We start from the raw sequence: 20,009 nt of genomic DNA, 5'->3' as shown, positions 1-20,009 counted from the left end.
CACTTTATTTTTCATTTGTGTTATAATATAGATTGGAAAATTCAGACCACTTTGTAGAAGCGACAGAGAATCAGTACAGCCTGGAATTGAACCAGTACCTCTCTGACCAACGCCAGAATGCAATGTGGACCATGCCAAGCCTGGGTTGCATCATGGACGATCTCTCACCCCAGAAGATCAAGCTGGGTGCTGCTGGAAGGACTGCACGTGGGTTGGTAGCTACCGAGGAGCTGGCTCCTAATCAACCCATCGTCGAGTACCGTGGTATGCTCATGCTCAGGGATCAGTTTGTTCCTGCCAATGGATGGACCAAAAAGTGAGTCCTCATGAATTATTCTTTATGAAGTGTTTGCGTAGTCTTGTGTGTCAAACAGAGTGCGTATTTTTAGAGATATATTCCATTCCATGATCCTCAAATGTTCAGCAAATCCTGAAATATGACAAAGTAAGATTATACTGTTGGTAAGGGCGATCTCTCAAGTGTGAAATCCATGTTTTATTGACATGAATATTTTCATGCTTATTATTATTGTGTGTTGTATCAAATTTGAATTTTTATAGAAGCAGTTATATTTACTGCATTTCTAAAAACGTTTCTTCAAAGTTGATTGATAAACAACTTTCTGTGTAATTTGCATTCTTGTCAGCATTATGAGTTCTGAAAACCTTAATGACATTTTGATGAATATGTCGGTTCTTGATATCATCCGCATTAATTATCATGTGACTTAGTACAGGTAAAATCTTGAATTCAGCCCTGAACTTAAACTTTGTGGCATTGATGATGTTTGAAATTAAAAGCGTGTTACAGAATATACCATGTCACAAAGTGTAGCATTGGAAGGATACACATACATGTAGGTGTGAGGTAAAGGACATTACTTAGTTGCAAGCTCATGCTTTTCTTTCTTTTTTTAATAGACAAATTAATATAACATTCTTTAACCAATGAGATTAAAAACTATTTGTATTGCAGAAGCTTTTGCCATATATACTACAGACATGGCAATTTCTCTCTATAGATTTCATGTCGGGTAGAAGGGGGATTAGACTACATCTTGTCTTTTTTATGCATTGCATTTTGTGCCATGTCATGTTAAAGGAATACATGAATAGCAAAGGATGAAAATACATTATTTTAGGATGGAATTATTGTAGAAGATGAATTCAATTTCCTCTAATTGCATTTATGTCAAGGTATTTTAAGAAAGATGTTTATGTTTGTGTGTGGTTTGTGTGGTATGTTGGGTTTCCTTGTATGCCTTAGAATTTTCAGGTAGTATAATTTGATTTCTAAATCTGTCAGTTTCATTTCTTGCTTTCTCATACCTATCACTTTGCAAAGTCCATTTCCAATACCATTCCATCCACATTTCTTTTTTCTGCACAACTGTCTTGTGCATGTGGGATGAATCCAAACTCCATTACATGCCTCTTATATCTGTCAAAGGTTATTGTACATGAGGAAGTAAATCCTCCTTTCATACCTCAAAAATATGATTATCATCACTTATTATAAAACCATATATGTACAATAAGGTATATAAAAACAGGTTGGATAATTAATGTCTGAGGTGTGCTATACTGAGGAGAAGAATACAACAAACAGGATATGTAGGATATGTTAATTAGGAGAGAAGGAAATAACGGGGCCTTGGCTGGCGGGCAAAATATGAATTCTGAAGTGATGTGTAGCAGACTCATCGTGCCATGGATCAGGGATATTGTGCCTCTGGTACAGCATGTGTACAAGATTATAACTCTGTGTGTGTACGTGTATGCATGGTAGTTAGCCATATACATGTACATGTATGTGGAGCAGGGCTAGTTTCTGTTTCACCTCAGTATATGAAACTGCGAAAGATATTGTTTGTTCAACTGCCACAATTATTTGATCTGGATGTACCTATGTAAATATCCTGAAATTAGCTAAATGCATCCAATCATGTTTGTCTTGGGTGCATGTGTATTTATCAAAACATGCTGAGGTAATTGGGGAAATTGCATTCCAACTAGATAAATACAAAGCAGGTTGTAAAATTCAGTATGAAAGTTGATTATAAACCTGAATTTATATCATATTCCTGACAAATTGTAACATTTCCTTGTCTGTCACTGTTGATTTTCCGGTTGTGGATCACAAGATATGTTACATGTTGATTGTTCTGAGTAGATTGATTTAATATCATTGTACAAAAGTACTGCTTATCTAATTCTAAATCTGTAAAACTTGAAATCTACTCAGGACAAGAGTTCTTCTTTTTTTCTTTCAGTCTGTTATTTGTGCTATTACTTTTATTTTCATTTAATGCTATCTCTTTGTATTCAAACTACATGTATGTTCTTCTATGTGATCATTCAGAAATGAAAGTTATTGTCTTGATTACAGTTATTATGTAAAAATTAACTTAAACATGTATTTACTGTCTGCATTTATTCCTCAGACCCTACCTGCATGTACTGATGTACACAAAGTTCAGCAACATCGAGCTCTGTGTTGATGCAAGGAAATATGGGAATATTGCACGATATGTGAGGAAGTCATGCTCTCCAAATGCTGAGGTAAGAACTGAAAGAAGGTTTTTCATCATTCAATGTTTTTTTTCTATTGCTTTTAGCTGCTGTTAACATAATATTTTGTCTAGGCTTACATTTTTATGCCTCCGCCACCGAAGGTGGTGCCGGAGGCATCATGTTTTCGGGTTGTCCGTCCGTACGTCCGTACGTCCGTACGTCCGTCCGTCCGTCCGTACGTCCGTCCGTCCGTCCCGTTTGACCGTTATCACAATATCTCAAGAACCATTTAAGATTTAAACTTAAAACTCAGGAATAGTATTTATCACCATAGGAAGACGATCTGATTAGATTTTGGAGTCCGTAGGTCAAAGGTCACAGGTCACAGAGGTCAACTTATGAAATTCCTTGTATTGAGTTTGTTAGCGCGATATCTCAAGAACCATTTGAGATTTAAACTTCAAACTTAAGGATAGTATGTATCACCATAGGAAGACGATCTGATTAGATTTTGGAGCACGTATGTCAAAGGTCAAGGGTCACAGAGGTCAACTTATGAAATTCCATACATTGAGATTGTTATCATGATATCTCAAGAACCACTGGAGATTTAAACTTCAAACTTAGTGATAGTGTGTATCACTATAGGAAAACAATCTGATTAGATTTTGAAGCACGTATGTCAAAGGTCAAGGGTCACAGAGGTCAACTTATGAAATTCCATACATTGAGATTGTTATCATGATATCTCAAGAACCACTGGAGATTTAAACTTCAAACTTAGTGATAGTGTGTATCACTATAGGAAAACAATCTGATTAGATTTTGGAGCACGTAGGTCAAAGGTCAAGGGCCACAGAGGTCAACTTATGAAATTCCATACATTGAGATTGTTATCATAATATCTCAAGAACCACTAGAGATTTAAACTTCAAACTTAATGATAGTGTGTATCACCATAGGAAGACAATCTGATTAGATTTTGGAGCACGTAGGTCAAAGGTCAAGGGTCACAGAGGTCAACTTATGAAATTCCATACATTGAGATTGTTATCATGATATCTCAAGAACCACTGGAGATTTAAACTCCAAACTTGTTTAAATTGCTCTATTGCGGAGGCATCATTTTCGACTGCGCGCAGTCAAAATTCCATCTAGTTTTTTTGGTTTCAATTCAGTGATACATTACAAATTTTAAAAATGGAGGGAAAAAAAAAAAATGCATTTTCACTTTCATTTTTCATTTTCATTGATTTGAATTTTGTTTTCTGCTTTCAGGTTTGCTTATGATCTTGTTCATAGAGATTTGCACTATAAGTTCAAATTCATTAGTCTGGTTTCATGTTTCCTTTAAATCACATCATATTTTAATCTTCATGATAATTAAAATTAAATAATTTAAAGACTTACGAGAAATCAACCAAGGGGCAATTTTAATGACCTCTTGCATCACCTAAATGTGCAAGCATGACATGTACAGTGACATGTACAGTAACATATTACATCATCCCAACATGATTCTTTTTCTTGGCAATACACAAATATATGTTGAATGGCCCTTGATTTGATTTTTAAAGTCTGAACGGTGTACGGTGTACGGTGTGTGGTGTATACATACAATGTATGTGTTACAAAAGTCCACTGTGGCAATCCAATGATTGTTCCATTAGCAAACCAAAGCCTGTATTAACGAGTCGATTTCTTTCCTCTGTCTGTATAGGTTCGACATGTAGCTATTGATGGTCTTCTGAGGCTCTACCTCTTCTCACTGGTTGAGATCACCAAGGGAAGTGAAGTGACTGTGGCTTTTGATTACAGCTACAAAGACTGGTAAGAAAGAAGTGCTTCATCAAATATAGATTGAGTCTGTTGTTCACAAGAAAGTGATACAAGATGAAACAATTTAAACTCTGGAAACTTATAAACTTTTGAAAGTTGCAAAGGATAGGGTTTTTCATGTAACGTTTTAGAGTTCACTACAACTCTAAAATTAGAGCACAAGTTTTAACTATGGGATCGTGATGAGTTGAAAGTCAGGTTACCTTTAGTTCTTTGAGTTTCGTTTCAGTGTAACTCTTTGTTCAAGAGGCTTCTTGTTATAGGGGAAAAAAAGGTTCTATTGTTTGCTCTTGAACCAATGTTTATAATTACATTTATTGTTTAAGTCCAAAAAGAAATTGAAAAGCCCTGCCATGTTATATTTTATGCTTTATGAGTGAAATGGGATTCCTCATAATTGCTCAATGAATCATTTGATAATTATTCAATGCTAGTTGAAATCTAAGAGGAGTTATGAATAGAATTTAACAGATTAGCACTGAATTAATATCAAATAACTCAATGCTCTCTCTTTCAGTACCCATCCTGTGAAATGTGCTTGCTCTAAGAAGAACTGTCCTGTCAAGCGATACTGGAGGAAGCGCCGATCATTGGAGGCAAGGAATCAGAAGAAACCTGTCACCAATGTTGCAGAAACAGCAGAACCTTCAAATAGAACTGTATCCCCTCTTCTTGTCTCACTGCCGGCAGCAAATGGTCCTGAGGTAATTGACCATTTCACTTTGCTCTTCTGAGTTTCATCATTGCAATGGAATAATAATATTTAAGATGAAACAAAAGACACTTGCATTCTTGCCATTTATTTTGGTGATTAATTTTGATACACTTTGAAGAAATAGGGGAAAGAAAGGAAAGATAAAGATACAAAGTGTACTATATTGTATGCTGATAGGAATAAAGCTTAGAATAATTTTAGGATAAGTTTCACTTTCATGCTCTTATGTGTTAAAGTAGTTTCAAAAATGAAATAAAAATGAATAGAAAAAATAAAATAAAATATTGTTGTTTTTTTTCCTTTTTCAGAAACAAATTGAAGAAACCATCGAGCACAAGGATGTACCTAAAGTAGGTCAAGAAGAAAAGCCCCCCACAACCATCAGCATATCCCATCACAAGAGTAGGTCAAACAGGAACTCAACTGAGAAACCAACCAAAGAGGTTGTTGCTGCAGATCCTTCATCAGACAATGAACACAAAGACAAGGTGGATGTGGAGGCTGTAGACCCTCTCCCACTACCTCAAGATCCTGGCACGGGGGAGGACGTCAATACAGAGAGTAGCGAACCTAAAGAGGACTCTGCTAAGTCCAGGTCAAAGATGACCAGGGAAGAACGCAAGATGGAAGCCATTATGAAAGCGTTTGCAAAGATGGAGAAGGCACAGGAGAGAAGACAGCAAGCTCTTGAGAGGATAGCGCACTCAAAACCAGAAGATGATGATATGGTAGGACAGGAAGATAAAGATCAGAGCAACAAATCGGACCAGCAACAGCAGAGTTCATTATCAGGCAAAAAGGAGACGAATGAAGTCACAAAGAGCGACTCCGGAAAGGATGAGCAATTCAAGGTATGTTTTGTAAGTCCATATCAAATAATCACATAGAGTGATGTTCAAAGTAATGAAATAAGAATTTGTATGTACTTCATATTATGTGAGAATACAAATTGAATGTAAGGATTTCTCAGATTGTTATTCCCCCCACTCATTTGAAAAATTAATGTGATTGAGATTTTATGGACTCTGATTTTTTTCCATTTCAGTCCAGCGATGCAACAACCAAAGATGAATCATCAAGCAATACTGTAGCACCGATAACAACTCCTCTTCCAACCAGAAAACCAACAAGAAGGAGGAGAAGAAGTACCATGAGGTAAGTTGAATGTTATGGGCAGTGAGATAATCGATAAAACAAATATGATATTTAAAATAAACAAAATCAGAAATGATTATCCACATTTAGTGCCACTAATGTATTTTCAATCTTGAGTTAAACGCAGAGTTAATGAAAAGACCTATATATTCCATATTTATCTCATATGAAGATAATTGATTTTCTTGAAAATGTTTTGACAATGTCAACATTTTCAGTTTTAATTAATTTATGCGGCGATTCAACCATGTGGAAGAACGTCATTCAGTAATTTACAGAAATCTGATCTTTTTGGGGGTTCTTTTTTTTTTGCGATGACAAACAAAATACTGCAAGAAGGATATACGAAGAAAGCCTGTGATATATGCCATTTGTGTACTTCTCATTCAGTCTTTCTCTTTCTCTTTGTGTCTATCGGTCTATTTTTCTCTCACTCTCTGTCTCTCCCTCCCTCTTACCTTCTCACTCTCTATCTCTATCTCTCTCTTTTCCCTTCCCCTCTCTCCCTTGCCTACTCTATTTGACTTAACATGCTGAATTGCCTTATTTAAAGCTCTGAACTCAACTTCCCCATTATGTTCTGTACCTATAGCAGTCGAAGAAGACACCGGTCTAACAGTATCACATTATCAGCATCAGCCTCAGCTAGCGTAGAGGTCTCATCCGCTGACGACGATTCAAATCAAGCCCCTCCTACGATGATGTGGACAGAGAAGAGTAACTATCCATCAACACCTCTCTCTATCTCAACCAGCATCAATCACCAGGATAAATCAGGAGAATCTCCGCTGGCCTCACCGGGTTCATCAAGTAGCAAGAGGTTCAGATTTCCCAAGACAAAGAAGGTTTGTATCCCTAACACAGGCCGAATTTGGATAGCACCTCATACTGTTTGTGCTTTTGTATAAATGATATAATTGTATGCTTATAAAATGTAAAAGTGAATGATTTATGATAGAAATTGCATATTTATTTGTAAAAGTGAATACAGATGAGGTTGCTGCACATCTTCATTTATTCAGAAAAAAGTAGGCTGATTCTCAGTTGTATGTTACACAGGAAATACTGCTGTGAAATCTACACAGTGTAGATTACAGGCAAAAAGAATCTACAAGAAATCAACAGGGTAATATTTTGGCTAACATTTGAAGGAGGAATGTGTAATTTACCTACAACCAGTAAGCATGTAGAAAGTGATCCTACTGCTAAATAGCAAGTATAGTCGAGAAGTGTCGACATTTAATGAGTAATTAATTGGAAAAGATTCATAGATTAAACAAAATATGTGATGAATCCATTTGTTTCAATGATTCAATGGTAACATGCTTTGTCTTCTCCTGTTTATGTACAGTTCTTCATGAATGAATGGCTGAATGAGAAAGCTTTTGAATCCCTGGCTGGAAAGCCTCTCACCATCAAGACAGATCAGTTGGACCTATCCTACTCCAGTAATCTCTCATCGCCAAACACTCCTCTGCTACAGCGATCCGGTTCCATGTCAGCTCTGGTGAAAGAGACGAGGAATAACCCTCTCGAGTCAAGTGGTGGACTTGCAGGTTCTGCAAAAAAGGTAACCATACTCACATCTCAAGGATTGTGTCCATGTGATAGCTGTTGTAACCGCTATTATTATTGGTCAAATTAATTTTTCTGTGATACTAAATTTATTCGTGCATGTCTTGATTAAAATTGAATGCGTTGTATTGCATACATTTAGATCCAACAACAGTAGGAGATCTAGCAGATGTTTTCTGTTGTATCATTTGTGGGTACCCATCCAAATTTTGGCAGGTTCCTGAATTAAAAAGCTACCCAAAGTTCCCAGCCTTAGTTGTAATTGGGTTATAGGTTAGGCTTAGTTGGGGCTTTGTATATCATTTGTCCATGGTTGATAGAAATTCAGATAATGTAGGAAATCGACTGCCAATGTCCACATATCACTGTATATCTCTGTATATCATAAAAGGTATAAACCTAACCTCTGTGTTAGAATTCATACCTCATAAGCAACACCGTTTTCAATATGTCCCCTGTTGTTCATTTGGCTTATCTTCATGTTTCTATGTAGGCTATTTAGCTGGTGGTGCTTTTTGTTTGTTTGTTTTTTATTTTTAAGTTTAAATAAATGAATTGAACAACTTGTGTTTAACTTTGATTTCCAGCGATGGTTACGGCAAGCCATGAGTGAAGGAAACAGCAACCAAGAACCAGCCGCCACGTGTAATGGTACAATCAGTCCCATCGCAAGTCCGGCCCTCTCTCCGAATACGAGTGCTTCGAGTGGTGAGTATTATAAGGGTCAACTTACAAATTTGCTGAAGGTTGATGTGTCTTTTATATACCGTTTGCTGGGTAACTTCAAATTTGAATGTTAAAATTGATATTTTGTTTTCAATCAATATTTTCATAAACAATATTGGAGCTGTCATCCTATCTATTGTCTTGTCTTAAAATTTTGAATGAACTCATAAACCTAGATTTTGATTTATCATTCACAAATACTCTACTAACAATACTGAATTTACCATAAAAAATCAAACCAATCTGAAGTCTATTATTGACTTCTCTATTAGTCCGATTCATTTTACTTTTGCATATATGTAACTAAGAAGTATAACATGCATTCATGTATTATTTACATTTCCAAATTTTTCTTTTTACCTGGATATTATATCAGTGCAGTCATATCCAATCCATTTCATTTATTTCCTTTACCTTGCATTTAACAGTTCTTCACAATATGTAAAGAGCTCCACATTTAAAAAACAAAATGAAAAAACTGAATATGCAACCTTGATCGTCTCATTTTCTATGCTATTGCAGATCTGATGACTCCATTGAAGAAGCGCATGCTACGGCATTCCTTGGCAGAAGAAGGTGCATATGGAGGTTCATCTCCTAAGCACGAGCCCAGGACTGCCCAGGACTCATTACCAGCACCAGCTATTCCTGCGGTGAATCAGGATGCCCCTCCGTCTGAAGAGCCCCCTATTCTTATTCAGGCCAAGGCAGAACTTGAACCTGTACAAGAAGAGGTATGTATCCTGATATATTCTTGGAAATGTTGCTGGAAAGCAAGTCTTTTATTATGGGAAAGGTAAGGGGAGAATTTGAAGGTATTTCTTCATTTTAAGCACCATTTTTGCCTTTGCTTGTCTTAGATCTACTTATGTGCAGATGAAGGTAATTCTTGCTAAAATTGTAAACCCACAAGACAAATACTGGATAAGCACTCATGAAAGTTATGTAATCATTATCCATTTATGCACCGATGGTACATTCTATGGAGCACAGGTGAAAGAAGAGGGGAAACAAAAGAGATTTTTGAAGCACATCCATGACTTTGGCAGTGATTATTCTAAAATGCACAAAGTGTGGGTACTACAAACTGGTCTATTGCCTAGCAATAGTAACTTAATTAGTAGAAATGCTCTTTTCATTATTATGGAAGCTATTAAAAAAAAAGTGAATATCTTAAAGAAGAGTACTTAAAGTTGTTCAGGTGTAGTGAACAGAAGATGTAGAGTTTGAGCTAACTAGCACATGCAGGACACATTAGAGCACCACTTTGTAAGCACATTAGTTATTCCTTCACACTTCTGTATTGTAATAGAAAGGCCCATTGTAATCATTGGAACAGCAAAAAGTTCCGCTTTTGTGATCTTCTCACTTTGGCAGAATATTCAAATGACTATACAAGTCAAATATCAAAGCTAGATCTTGTACTATCCCTTTGTTATGGTGATAGAAGATCAGGGTATTAATTTATTGCTGTATGCACATGGGACATATCTGGATCACCGTTAAGTACTGTTGTGGCACTGAGGGAGCCAAGATACACAAAATGATTGCTCTATGTTGTGAGTGTTTCTGATTGGCCATATTGTGATGGCATAGTAGTGACAACCTGACTTGTGTTTCTCTCAGGACTCCTTGTTTGTGACATGTTCTGAAAGGATGAAGAGTCAGTTTACTCTTACATTCCCTCTACCAGCCAGGAAGGTCAGCTATCTCAATGTTTCTATGTCATGGTCAATCATCCATTTTAACCCCATGCTCACACCACCACCATGTATCGTTCTTCTGGGTCTGTTGCTGCTTTCAATGTTGATTGAGCACATCCCTTACAAATATTTTATTATTTCCATTTCTTTGCTTTGTGTACATGATGAAGGTCTTTTTCATCTTTCCTGTAATCACTCTACTTCCATTTGTAGATTCCAGTCTCCGCACACTGTGAATACCTTTCTTTCATTTCATCATAATTGAACCTAGAAGATTTTGAACTGTATGCCATATTTGACAATTTAGCATTTCCTAGTAAAACCTATAACTTTGGTTTCAGGGTAGTCTGTTCAGCCTTTTGTAATTAAACTTGTTGGTTTATGTCCCACTTTCTTTGCATTAATGAGGGATTTAGAACATGTCTAACAAAATGTCCTCCTTCTGTATTAGAAAATGGTAATTCATAGTAATTCATGATAAAATGCACAATTCATATTGGAAAAGAAAGGTATATGTATCCCTTTTTAACAATAGTTTCCTTCTTCATTTATGTATGATTTTGAATATTTGTTGTATGTCGTTGATCTTTTCAATTTTGGCTAACACACTGAAGTTGAATAGAGCATCCTAAACCACACCTTTCAGATAAATGGTATAATTTATCTGCAGTCTGTGTATTTATTTCGATTGCTATTCATTGAAATGTGTTATCCTGTTAAAAATGCACATTATGCTTAACAAGTCATTGCAATTGTTTTACTTTTTGCCTGTAATTCTGCTGAATCACAAAAGTATCTACAAACTTTGATTTTATTTGTCATTTAACATGTATTAATACATTCATTAGTTATATTTTGTGAGCAAAATCTTTGTTTGATCATAATGTAACATGAATTCTATTATAAAATCCAAGCTATCTTATGCATTGCATCAACTGTTCCTCAATTGCTGAATAATTTCTCTTGTTTTTAATCATTAGGATGTGAGAAAGAACTCATCCATTGACAGCGGGCTGTCTGTCACCACACCCGCTGAGCTGGAGAAGTCGCCCATCACCATCAAAGCTGGTCTAGAGGAGAGGTTAAGAGATTTTTCAGCGGAAGTACCTACAAGTCAGATGGCATGCAAAGAGGCATCATCTGATCTTGAGGCTAAGGCAGCAGAATGTCCTGTTGATGATGCCAAAGACACAAATGCCACTGTGTTGGCTGTAGACAACAATAATCTTGTCAAGGAAGAATCAGTGAAGGAACAGGATGATAGCAAAGAAGTGAAAGGAAGTGAAGAAGAGATGAAGGTGGTTGAAAAGGAAGAGAAAGTAAAGGATGAAGTAGATGGAAGTGTGAACATGGAAGTAGATGGAAGAACTAAGTCTCCAGTGGTAGACCCAATTTTGGAGACCAATATAACAATCGAAAGTGCTGTTGACACTTCAGCGAAAGTTCCGACGACAAAACAAGAGTGCTCGGCAGGTTCCATAGAATCACGTGAAATGAAAAATCCTGAACTCTTAGATGAGAGCAAAAATGATGATTTAGTGGACAAATCCAAAGATCTAAAGAATAGATTCTTGACTAATGTGACCAAGAGTGATCTTAACTCTCTATATGTAAATAGTTTCAGAACACGGCATGTTTCTGGCCCAGGAGCCATGCAGGGACGTATAAATGAATCTGGACCTCTCACCTTGACTACTTCCTTTGCTGATGATAGCGGTGTTTCATCTAGCAGCCTCTACACTCCTTTCTCGCCCAAAAAGCGTCTTCTTCGACAGAACACGGATCCCAATGAGCAGCGCGATGCTGGGCTCTCAATGGCTAACTCTTGGCCTCGGCAAAGCTTTGCATCACCACAGAGATTCATCAGTCCCAAAGATGAGTCTCATGGACCAAATCCACAACAAAATCTTTTGCACAGAGATACTGTTACACCTAGTAGTGTTGGAGCTTCAAGTCCATTACCTGCGCAGGGATCACCCGATAGGTTATCTGCATCATGGGGACCAGGTTTAAGACCCAATATCAATGGACAAGGAGTAGCACCCAGGAACATAGAGCCAGGAACAACTCCATCACCAAGTCCATCTCCTGGAATTCCTGTCCCTAGTGCACCTGCTCAAGGTATTGTCAAACCAGGGACCCCTCCGCTTTCGGCTGTCAGGAATCTAGGAAACTCTCTATCTGCTGCTTCAGAGGGTAATCAGGAATCAGCAGAGGTTCAGACTTCACAAACTACAAGTAGTGTATTACCAAGTAGTGCAACGAGTGGCACAGCAAGTTCTGAAGAAAGTGCACCAAACTCTGCACAGTCTACACCAATCAAGAAGAAGGTAAGTTACTTCTTACATTAACAGAAGTGCTACAAAATCTGTAATGGTATTAATGTCATTATGTACTGAGAAGAAAGGGGGAAAAATAGGTAGGGGTTCTTATCTTGTATAGGGGCATATTTATTAATCCAAAGCCGTCAAATTCCTGGCATTTCATTGACTATGTAATATCAGGGCCAAAACTTTGGAAAATTAAGTATTTGGGAAATACTGTTTTTTTGCAGGAGGAAATCATTTCTATCCTGTGAGCAATTCCCTAACAATTATTTTTCCCATTACATATGATCTTTTCAGTAATGTTGATTTCCTGGTGGTGGTGGTGGTATGTCCATATTATTATCCATGCAGCTGTTTATCAGCCATTTCCCTGAAGCATTACAATCTCTTACGGAACATGTTGTTGTTGTTTTTTTCCTCACAGGTATCTTTACTGGAGTACAGGAAGCGTAGAGGCTCATCTGTGAAACCAGCATCTTCTTCCTCCTCCTCTTCCTCCTCCACCAGCACCACGGCAACCACACCCAGCACCTCTATCACGGCAAGTCTCGTACCAACCTCTACCACAGGCTCTGGAAAGTTACCCCCAATCACCCTCCCCAACATCCCTCTACCAGATATCCCGTCCGCAGACCCTCTCAAGGATGAACCTGGCAAGAAGTCATCCAAGGCTCCTACCAAAACTTCAACTTCCAGCCCATCAACAACAAACCCCTCACTGAAGACAGGGGCTAAAGTCGCCTCCTCTCCCATGAAAGGAGATGGTGGAAGCAACGGAAAGGCTGGGAAACCAGGCTCCAAACCTTCTGGGTTTGCCATATTCAGTACTAAGACCAAAGATGGTCAGACACCCACGTTAACGCTGACCAGTGAGGCCCAACAGGTCATTAACTCCATTACTTCTCTGCTGATGGAGGAATCACATGTCAATGGAGATGTCAAGGACAAGTAAGTCATTGTTTTATGAGGGAAGTTTCTGGCAATATTATAGAAATGTGACTAATCCATCACTTCAGTGTGCTCTTGCAAAAGGAATATATATTTTTCATGTGGGCCTATATTCTGAAGATTTTATTCATCATTTATTCTATAATGATGAAAGGTCAAGGGTTTATTATTCGCAAGGGAGTAATTCAGTGATAAAATTAATAGAAAGCACAGTAATTTTTGCTGTTTCCTCCAGAGATACTGCATACTTCAAGATAGGGATCCAAATATCAAAAACTAATTCTTTTTCTTGGACTGAGCATTCCCAATGTACATGCATATCAGCTAACGGCTACTACATCATCCATTGATCATACAGGAGTATTCGAAGGTCCGATAGTGTCCCAGGTGAAACAAGATACTCCAGGAGGAACTACCAGGACGGTAGAGGTGATGCAGCTGGGAGCCTCAAGAGACCCCTGTCCCCTGAACCTCCCCCTCCTCCACCAGGCAAGAAGCTGTGCACCGGCACCGTGCCCCCTCCTCCACCTCCAAAAGGAGCTGTCTCCAGAGATGCAAGGCCACGTGAGTTTCTTGAGCCTGCTTTGTAATTTTGAATACTCACATGACATGAACTCATATACATCAGGTGTACACTAGTTGTCCATTTGGTTCTTCATTAATTGCCATTGTTCCCAAGGCGTCAAATTCCTGACATTTCATCTACTATGTAATATCAGGGCCAAAGCTTTGGAAAATTAATTTCATGAAATACTGCTTTTTCAAAGGAGGAAATGATTTTCGTCCTGTAAGCAGTTTTTTACATTCTTTTCCCTCTTGAGACTTGGTGATTGTTCATTGTGTTAATCATGCTAGTGTCCATAAACCGAATTGACTCCTCGGTTATTATTAAGAAGTGATACCAATCTATTGGGTCGAAGTGAAGCATTATCTTCATGATGTAAATAATCATACTCCAATCATGTCTGAGTAAAATAACTAATTATCTAACGTACCTCACTTAATTGTACTATACTTGCCATGTAGTTATGACAAATAGAGTTGATTTCAAGTTTTTGTACTGTGAAGTTTGTATGAAAGATTCATTATTTCTTGCTGGTTTGGTTTGATGATACAGTGGAGAATGGTCCTACAGTAACCCTGAGACAGAACAGTGCACCTGGAGGATGTGTCCCTGGTCCAGTGGCAACAAACTCCCCTCTCAAGAACGTGTCTGGCAATGCTATTGTTCCCGTAAGTAGTCACATTTTTATTCTGGCCATACATTTGGTCGTTTGTGATGTTATGAAGCTATTAATCCTTTTTTTAAGCAATAGTATTTTACAATGAAATACATGGTTCACTGGTATAAATACTGTATTAAGTTTCTTTTACATTAATGCAGCCATGTTGCTGAAGGCTGCCTCTGTAATTTAATTTGGCTTTCCTCTCATCCTATGAACTTTTATTTCATGCTGATGAAATAAAGCCCCTTCTGGTTTAAGCCTCTTATTATAAGTAGAAACGATTTCTTACTATTCCACAGGCCCAGTATGGAATTGCTCATCGAAACCAGAATCCCCAATATCCAATGCAGTATGGTCAGCAGCCGCCACAGCAGCAGCAGCAGCCTCAGCCTCAGTTTGCACCGACTCCCTACCACCAGCATCCAACACAACCACAAGCTCCACAACCACCACCACCACCACAACAACAACCCCAAGCAGCTATCACCCAACCACAACAACAGCAGCAACCCGCAAGACCGGTACCACCACCAGTGCCCCCACCACAGAAACACACCAACTTCAACTACCAATACAGCAACCAGACAACAGAGAATGCCAATGCTCAAGGATTCCCTCAGCAACAGCAACGTACTGGCTACCCTCCTGTACCGTACCATCAGAACCAAAACCAGATCAGCAATCACTTTGGTGTCCAGAACAAGTTTCCTACTAATGGACGGAAATCTCCTTATGGTAGCCAGGACTCGAATAGACAACATACGTTCTACAATAGGGGAACTAGTAATGCATATCCAGCACGGAAGAATTTTCATTCAAAGTGAAGCCTGTCCATTTTGGGAAATATTGAAGGTTTTTAGTTTGTATATATTGTACTTTTCATAGTTAATGATGCAATCAGGGATGACTTGGCCTCATTGCTTAGAAATACTAAACATTGCAATTTCCATCAGTCAAGCCTAACTCTCCATATGTCCCATCAGTTGTCAACTTATCCGACAATGGTATTATCTTCACCTTATTTGGTGTGGAAGTCATTTTGAATTTGTTGTTGCTGTGTATGGATATTTCACTACAGGGCCAAGCAAGAAGCTCTGTTGTGTTAGTGAAATCAACTACAAAAAAACAGAGGAAACAAATGAAAAGTAAAAACAGGATACAGCTGTAAGAAGATAACACCAGTAATGAAACCAAACTGATTTTAATTGTTTGGCTGGTAGTGACATATAACAGCGAATGCCATTACTTACATGCTCTAATATAGGTGGAAACTAAAAGAAATGGGCAAATGCCCAGATATACTCTGTTGCCATTACTCAGCCAGCAGTCAAAGTCTGTTTGCATAATTCTTGCTGTCCATCTTTTATGACTTTCATATTACTCTCCAGTGGATGGCATAAAACAAGTATTGTGAAGACGAGATGATAAGAGGGACTTGTTCTCATGTATGATCACAGGCTTATCTGACCCCTGTACTAGACTTCGGGGGACAATTTTGAAAAACATACTAAAATTTTGCTTCACTTTGAAGTGTTTTCACATGTATGATGCACTGAGAACTCTATTTAGCGTTCTTTACATATTCGATAAAGCATCTATGCATCAGAATATGCAATCTGAATCTGCTTTCATTGTACAGTCAACCTTTTGTTGTGTTAAGAAGACTCGATTGCCAAGGCTTTCCTCTGGTGGATGCAGACTTGTTCTTTTTGTTGATGTTTTAGGGAAAGCTTATTGTTCAGCCCTTTATGTACCAAAGGCTTAAATGCCATTAGACATATCGTCTGCTCCCCGCAAGAAGGCGGCTACTGTCATTGACAGTACCAGCTCCTAAAACCTTCTTGCAGGCAGCTGATGATATGTTGGGGAATCTTGTGATGTCATATTCCATTGAACACTTGTATTGCTTTGTGGATTCAGAAGAGATGCAGTGTTTACGGTCAAGCTGGAATATTGACATGCTGTCTGAGTCTGTCCATTTGATCCCAAAGATCTAAGCATTTTTGCCTACGGTACCAACAGGAATAACCCTTTTCCGCTACGTGTACACTTCATGTATTTCTAGTGATGGTTTTCATTGTGTGTTAGTTTTTTCACCCCAAAATATCATTTCTTTGAATTGAATATTCAGGCAAACTAATTTATTTGTATAAAGTCAGAGGAGATCCTATTTGTCATTTGAAATTTACAAAGAGTGACGCATTTTAATTGTGTATAGTTTATCTTTTAATTGTGTTTTGATGTTATTGTCACAGCTTGGTATTCTTTAGTAGGACTATTTTCGTATGTATTACTATGATGTCACGAAAGATTTTTCTGGTCCAGATGGTATTCATAAATTCTCTTTAATTGTGTATGTGTTACATATCTAAAATTGGCTATAGAATCATTTGAATATTATTGAGTTTCTATAAGAGAGAAGTTTGATTTTTTTGGGGGGTGGGGTTGGGGGGGGGGGCATGGCATGACATTTATGTCAACTATAACAATGTCATTAACCTTAAAGAAAAAGAAGAATTGCATCAGGCTTTGTTTCTTTGGTAGTACTTATATCTGCTTTTCATTTCATTCATGGGAAAACTGGTACACAATACATATTCATTTTAAGAACAAGAACTTATATGTGAATTTAAGAAAAAGGTATAATCATTGATAATACTTTCTCTATTTATGTAAAAAGGCTATTTCAGTCAAATCAGTGCTAAACCAAATTAAAGAATTCCAATTATTCAAGGTAAATTCTGCTACCATTACTAAACATAATATGATAAACGACACTGATTCATTTATTTTGAGAAATGGAATAGATGACACTTTTTTTCTTTCTGTCTTATTTTATTACAAGGAACCTTTATATTTCTTCATGGTTTGGGGTCTTTAAAACTGATCTTCTTTTCATGTCTGTGTAAATGTATAAAATATTCTTGCTGTAATAGTACAGCTATTTTTCCAAAAAGGTGAAGTTTTTGTTTCATATTATGCAGTCTTCAAGACAGTGTTTTCTTGTTTGAAATGAGATTCATGTTTTGATTACCCAAGAAAAAATATGTTCCTTGCCGCAAACTAAGTGTATATACACTCCATTGTAATTATGCTAGCATCTGTATATATGTATTATAAATATGTATGCACTGTAAATGACATTCTGAATGTAAATAGTTTTAAATTGTGTTTGTGTCTGTTTATTTTGATATTGATTGTAAAACTGTACTGTCTTTGTATTTCTGTGTTGGATAACTATTTTTGTACCCGCATTGAATGTTCTGAATAAGCCATGTCCGTGATATTCTGCTTTTCTCAAAGTAATTTCACAATTCAGTCTACCATCTTCAGTCTACAATAACTAAAGTAGGATAACATCATCAACTTGTTTCAAGTATGTTGAAGGATGAAATTGTTTGATTCTATTTATTTGGCGTGAAGTTTGTTCAAGTTGTCATGGTTAAAAGTAAAAAAGTAATGTTGATTCTAAATTATTCCATAGCAGCTTTCCTTTATACTCAATTGGAAGGATACTCATACTTGGATTTTTTTTCTCCATAGAGTTAGATTGTACAAAGTGTACATGTATATGTAACATAAATTGCCTTTTTGTCCACTGAGCTAGTATGTATTGATAATAATTCAAATTTCTTGGTCATATTAGCATTATTGCTGAATGGCCAGGCAACATAAAGAGAATAAATATATTGAAGACATCATAATGTTTCACTAATACTTTGTAATATCTACTTGTTTATTTGATGTGGATATCTATGATAAAGGTTTGAAACTCAGTAGATAGTATTGAATCACATCTACCTTTCTGAGATGAAAAATAAGGCCTCCCCACCCCAACCCCCAACCCCCAACCCCCCCCCCCCCAAAAAAAAAAAATAAATAAATAAATAAATAAATAATAATAATAATAATAAGATAATTTTTTTTTTAAATAGGGGGGCGGGGTGAGTAAATAAACACATCATCCATTACATAAGTTATTTTCATTAAAGTGGATTATGAACCAAATTTACTTGAACTTATTGATCAAAAAATATCACAGATTACATATTTGGGAGGGAAAGCCAAATGAATGTTTATTTATTGTGGGGAGAGAGAGAGAGAGAGAGACGGTGTAAAGGAATGGTAAGGAAATACAGAAACAAAACTTGGTATGAAGGATTGATAAAGATAGAGACAGAAAATGAGGAGAGAGAGTTCAGAGGTATTGAGGGGATGGAGAGAAACAATAATGTTGATTGGGAATGATGATCAAACTTCTTTGACTTGTAGACCATTAAGAGCGAAACATAGAGGGGGTAGAGGCAGGTGGCCAATATAATTGGAAAGATTTGTGTGTGAAGGATGAAGAGTTATTAAAAAAGAAGGAAGATTTGTGATTATTCCATGGTCTATCACCAAATTGTATTTATATTCGAAAACTGCATTTTCAATTAGATTTTTTTTTCACCAGAGTTAAAAAATTTGGATTTTGAAAGTAAATGTCAGTCTTCTATGTTCTTGCCTTTACATAATTGTTATATCGGAGTAGTCCCGCTACTTACATGCCTGTGTGTTAACTACTACATTCTGTGTTTATTCAAACTCCCTGATTGATGTGAGTAAAGGCAAGTCCCACATAATTGGGGGAATTATTGAAAATTATTATTGCTTGATATTTGGCCATTTCCACCCATTCTCACAATGCTTTTCCGTAAACAAACACACAAACAGATTGACTATCAAACAGACAAATATACTAAATATTCTTTAAAAGAAATAGGAAGCAAGGAAAGCTAGAAGAGAGAGGTAGACGGGGAAGTGGTTGGAGAGAAAGAGAGAGAGAGAGAGAGAGAGAGAGAGAGATGATGAAGAAGAAGAGAGATGAGAAAGAAGAGAGACAGAGAGGGAGGGGGATGAGAGGGTAGGTAGGGACGAAGAGAGAATGAGAGGAAGGGGATGGTGGGAAATAATAGTGAGTGAGATGGAGACAAAATTAAATAGAGAGGGGGGGGGGGGGTTGGGATGTGGAGGCAGAGAGAGAGGGGGGTGGTAAGATAGTGTGTTGATTACAGTTTATAAGTAAGAAGTCATTTACAAACCACAACAGCACAGGGGGCTGGGATATTGACACAAATTCCGATTTTTCATTCGATGTTATACTAATTTATGCGATGTGCAGAATAAATCAATTTCCACATAAATGCGCTCGTGATATTCACGGCATTCATCGATCCGCACTGAGCACCGCGGACGAACGGACGCCACACAAGGAATGGATGCATTTACGAGACCAAGGCCG

At 37.3% G+C, this 20,009-nt stretch overlaps 2 protein-coding genes across 16 annotated transcripts in view; both read left to right on the top strand.

The window, feature by feature from the left end:
* The window catches only part of LOC580083 (serine-rich adhesin for platelets), a 35,559-nt gene extending 17,114 nt beyond the window's left edge, over positions 1-18,445 (top strand). For 4 of the 6 annotated variants that reach the window (XM_011678247.2, XM_011678248.2, XM_011678245.2 and 1 more), the window contains exons 9-24: positions 32-316; positions 2,445-2,562; positions 4,235-4,344; positions 4,871-5,057; positions 5,377-5,919; positions 6,114-6,223; positions 6,816-7,068; positions 7,575-7,793; positions 8,386-8,506; positions 9,047-9,258; positions 10,151-10,225; positions 11,208-12,557; positions 12,979-13,502; positions 13,861-14,066; positions 14,620-14,735; positions 15,028-18,445. In XM_011678247.2, coding sequence (XP_011676549.2) covers positions 32-316; positions 2,445-2,562; positions 4,235-4,344; positions 4,871-5,057; positions 5,377-5,919; positions 6,114-6,223; positions 6,816-7,068; positions 7,575-7,793; positions 8,386-8,506; positions 9,047-9,258; positions 10,151-10,225; positions 11,208-12,557; positions 12,979-13,502; positions 13,861-14,066; positions 14,620-14,735; positions 15,028-15,552 — 4,954 coding nt within the window. In that variant the 3' untranslated portion in view covers positions 15,553-18,445. The remainder of the gene's footprint in view (positions 1-31; positions 317-2,444; positions 2,563-4,234; positions 4,345-4,870; positions 5,058-5,376; positions 5,920-6,113; positions 6,224-6,815; positions 7,069-7,574; positions 7,794-8,385; positions 8,507-9,046; positions 9,259-10,150; positions 10,226-11,207; positions 12,558-12,978; positions 13,503-13,860; positions 14,067-14,619; positions 14,736-15,027) is intronic. The other 2 variants (XM_030972378.1, XM_011678250.2) reach the window with 2 other exon arrangements.
* A 1,313-nt stretch (positions 18,446-19,758) lies between these two features.
* Positions 19,759-20,009, top strand: part of LOC591807 (calcium-dependent secretion activator 1) — a 73,898-nt gene continuing 73,647 nt past the window's right edge. For all 10 annotated transcript variants that reach the window (XM_030973633.1, XM_030973640.1, XM_030973639.1 and 7 more), the window contains exon 1: positions 19,759-20,009. This exon is cut by the window's right edge and continues 1,055 nt beyond it. The gene's annotated coding sequence lies outside the window, so the exon portion shown is untranslated.

Source organism: Strongylocentrotus purpuratus, unplaced genomic scaffold, assembly GCF_000002235.5.
Source record: "Strongylocentrotus purpuratus isolate Spur 01 unplaced genomic scaffold, Spur_5.0 spur5_scaffold_6, whole genome shotgun sequence".
NCBI lineage: Eukaryota > Metazoa > Echinodermata > Echinoidea > Camarodonta > Strongylocentrotidae > Strongylocentrotus > Strongylocentrotus purpuratus.
Note: the sequence above shows the minus strand (reverse complement) of the source record. Positions and strands in the feature narration are given on the sequence as shown.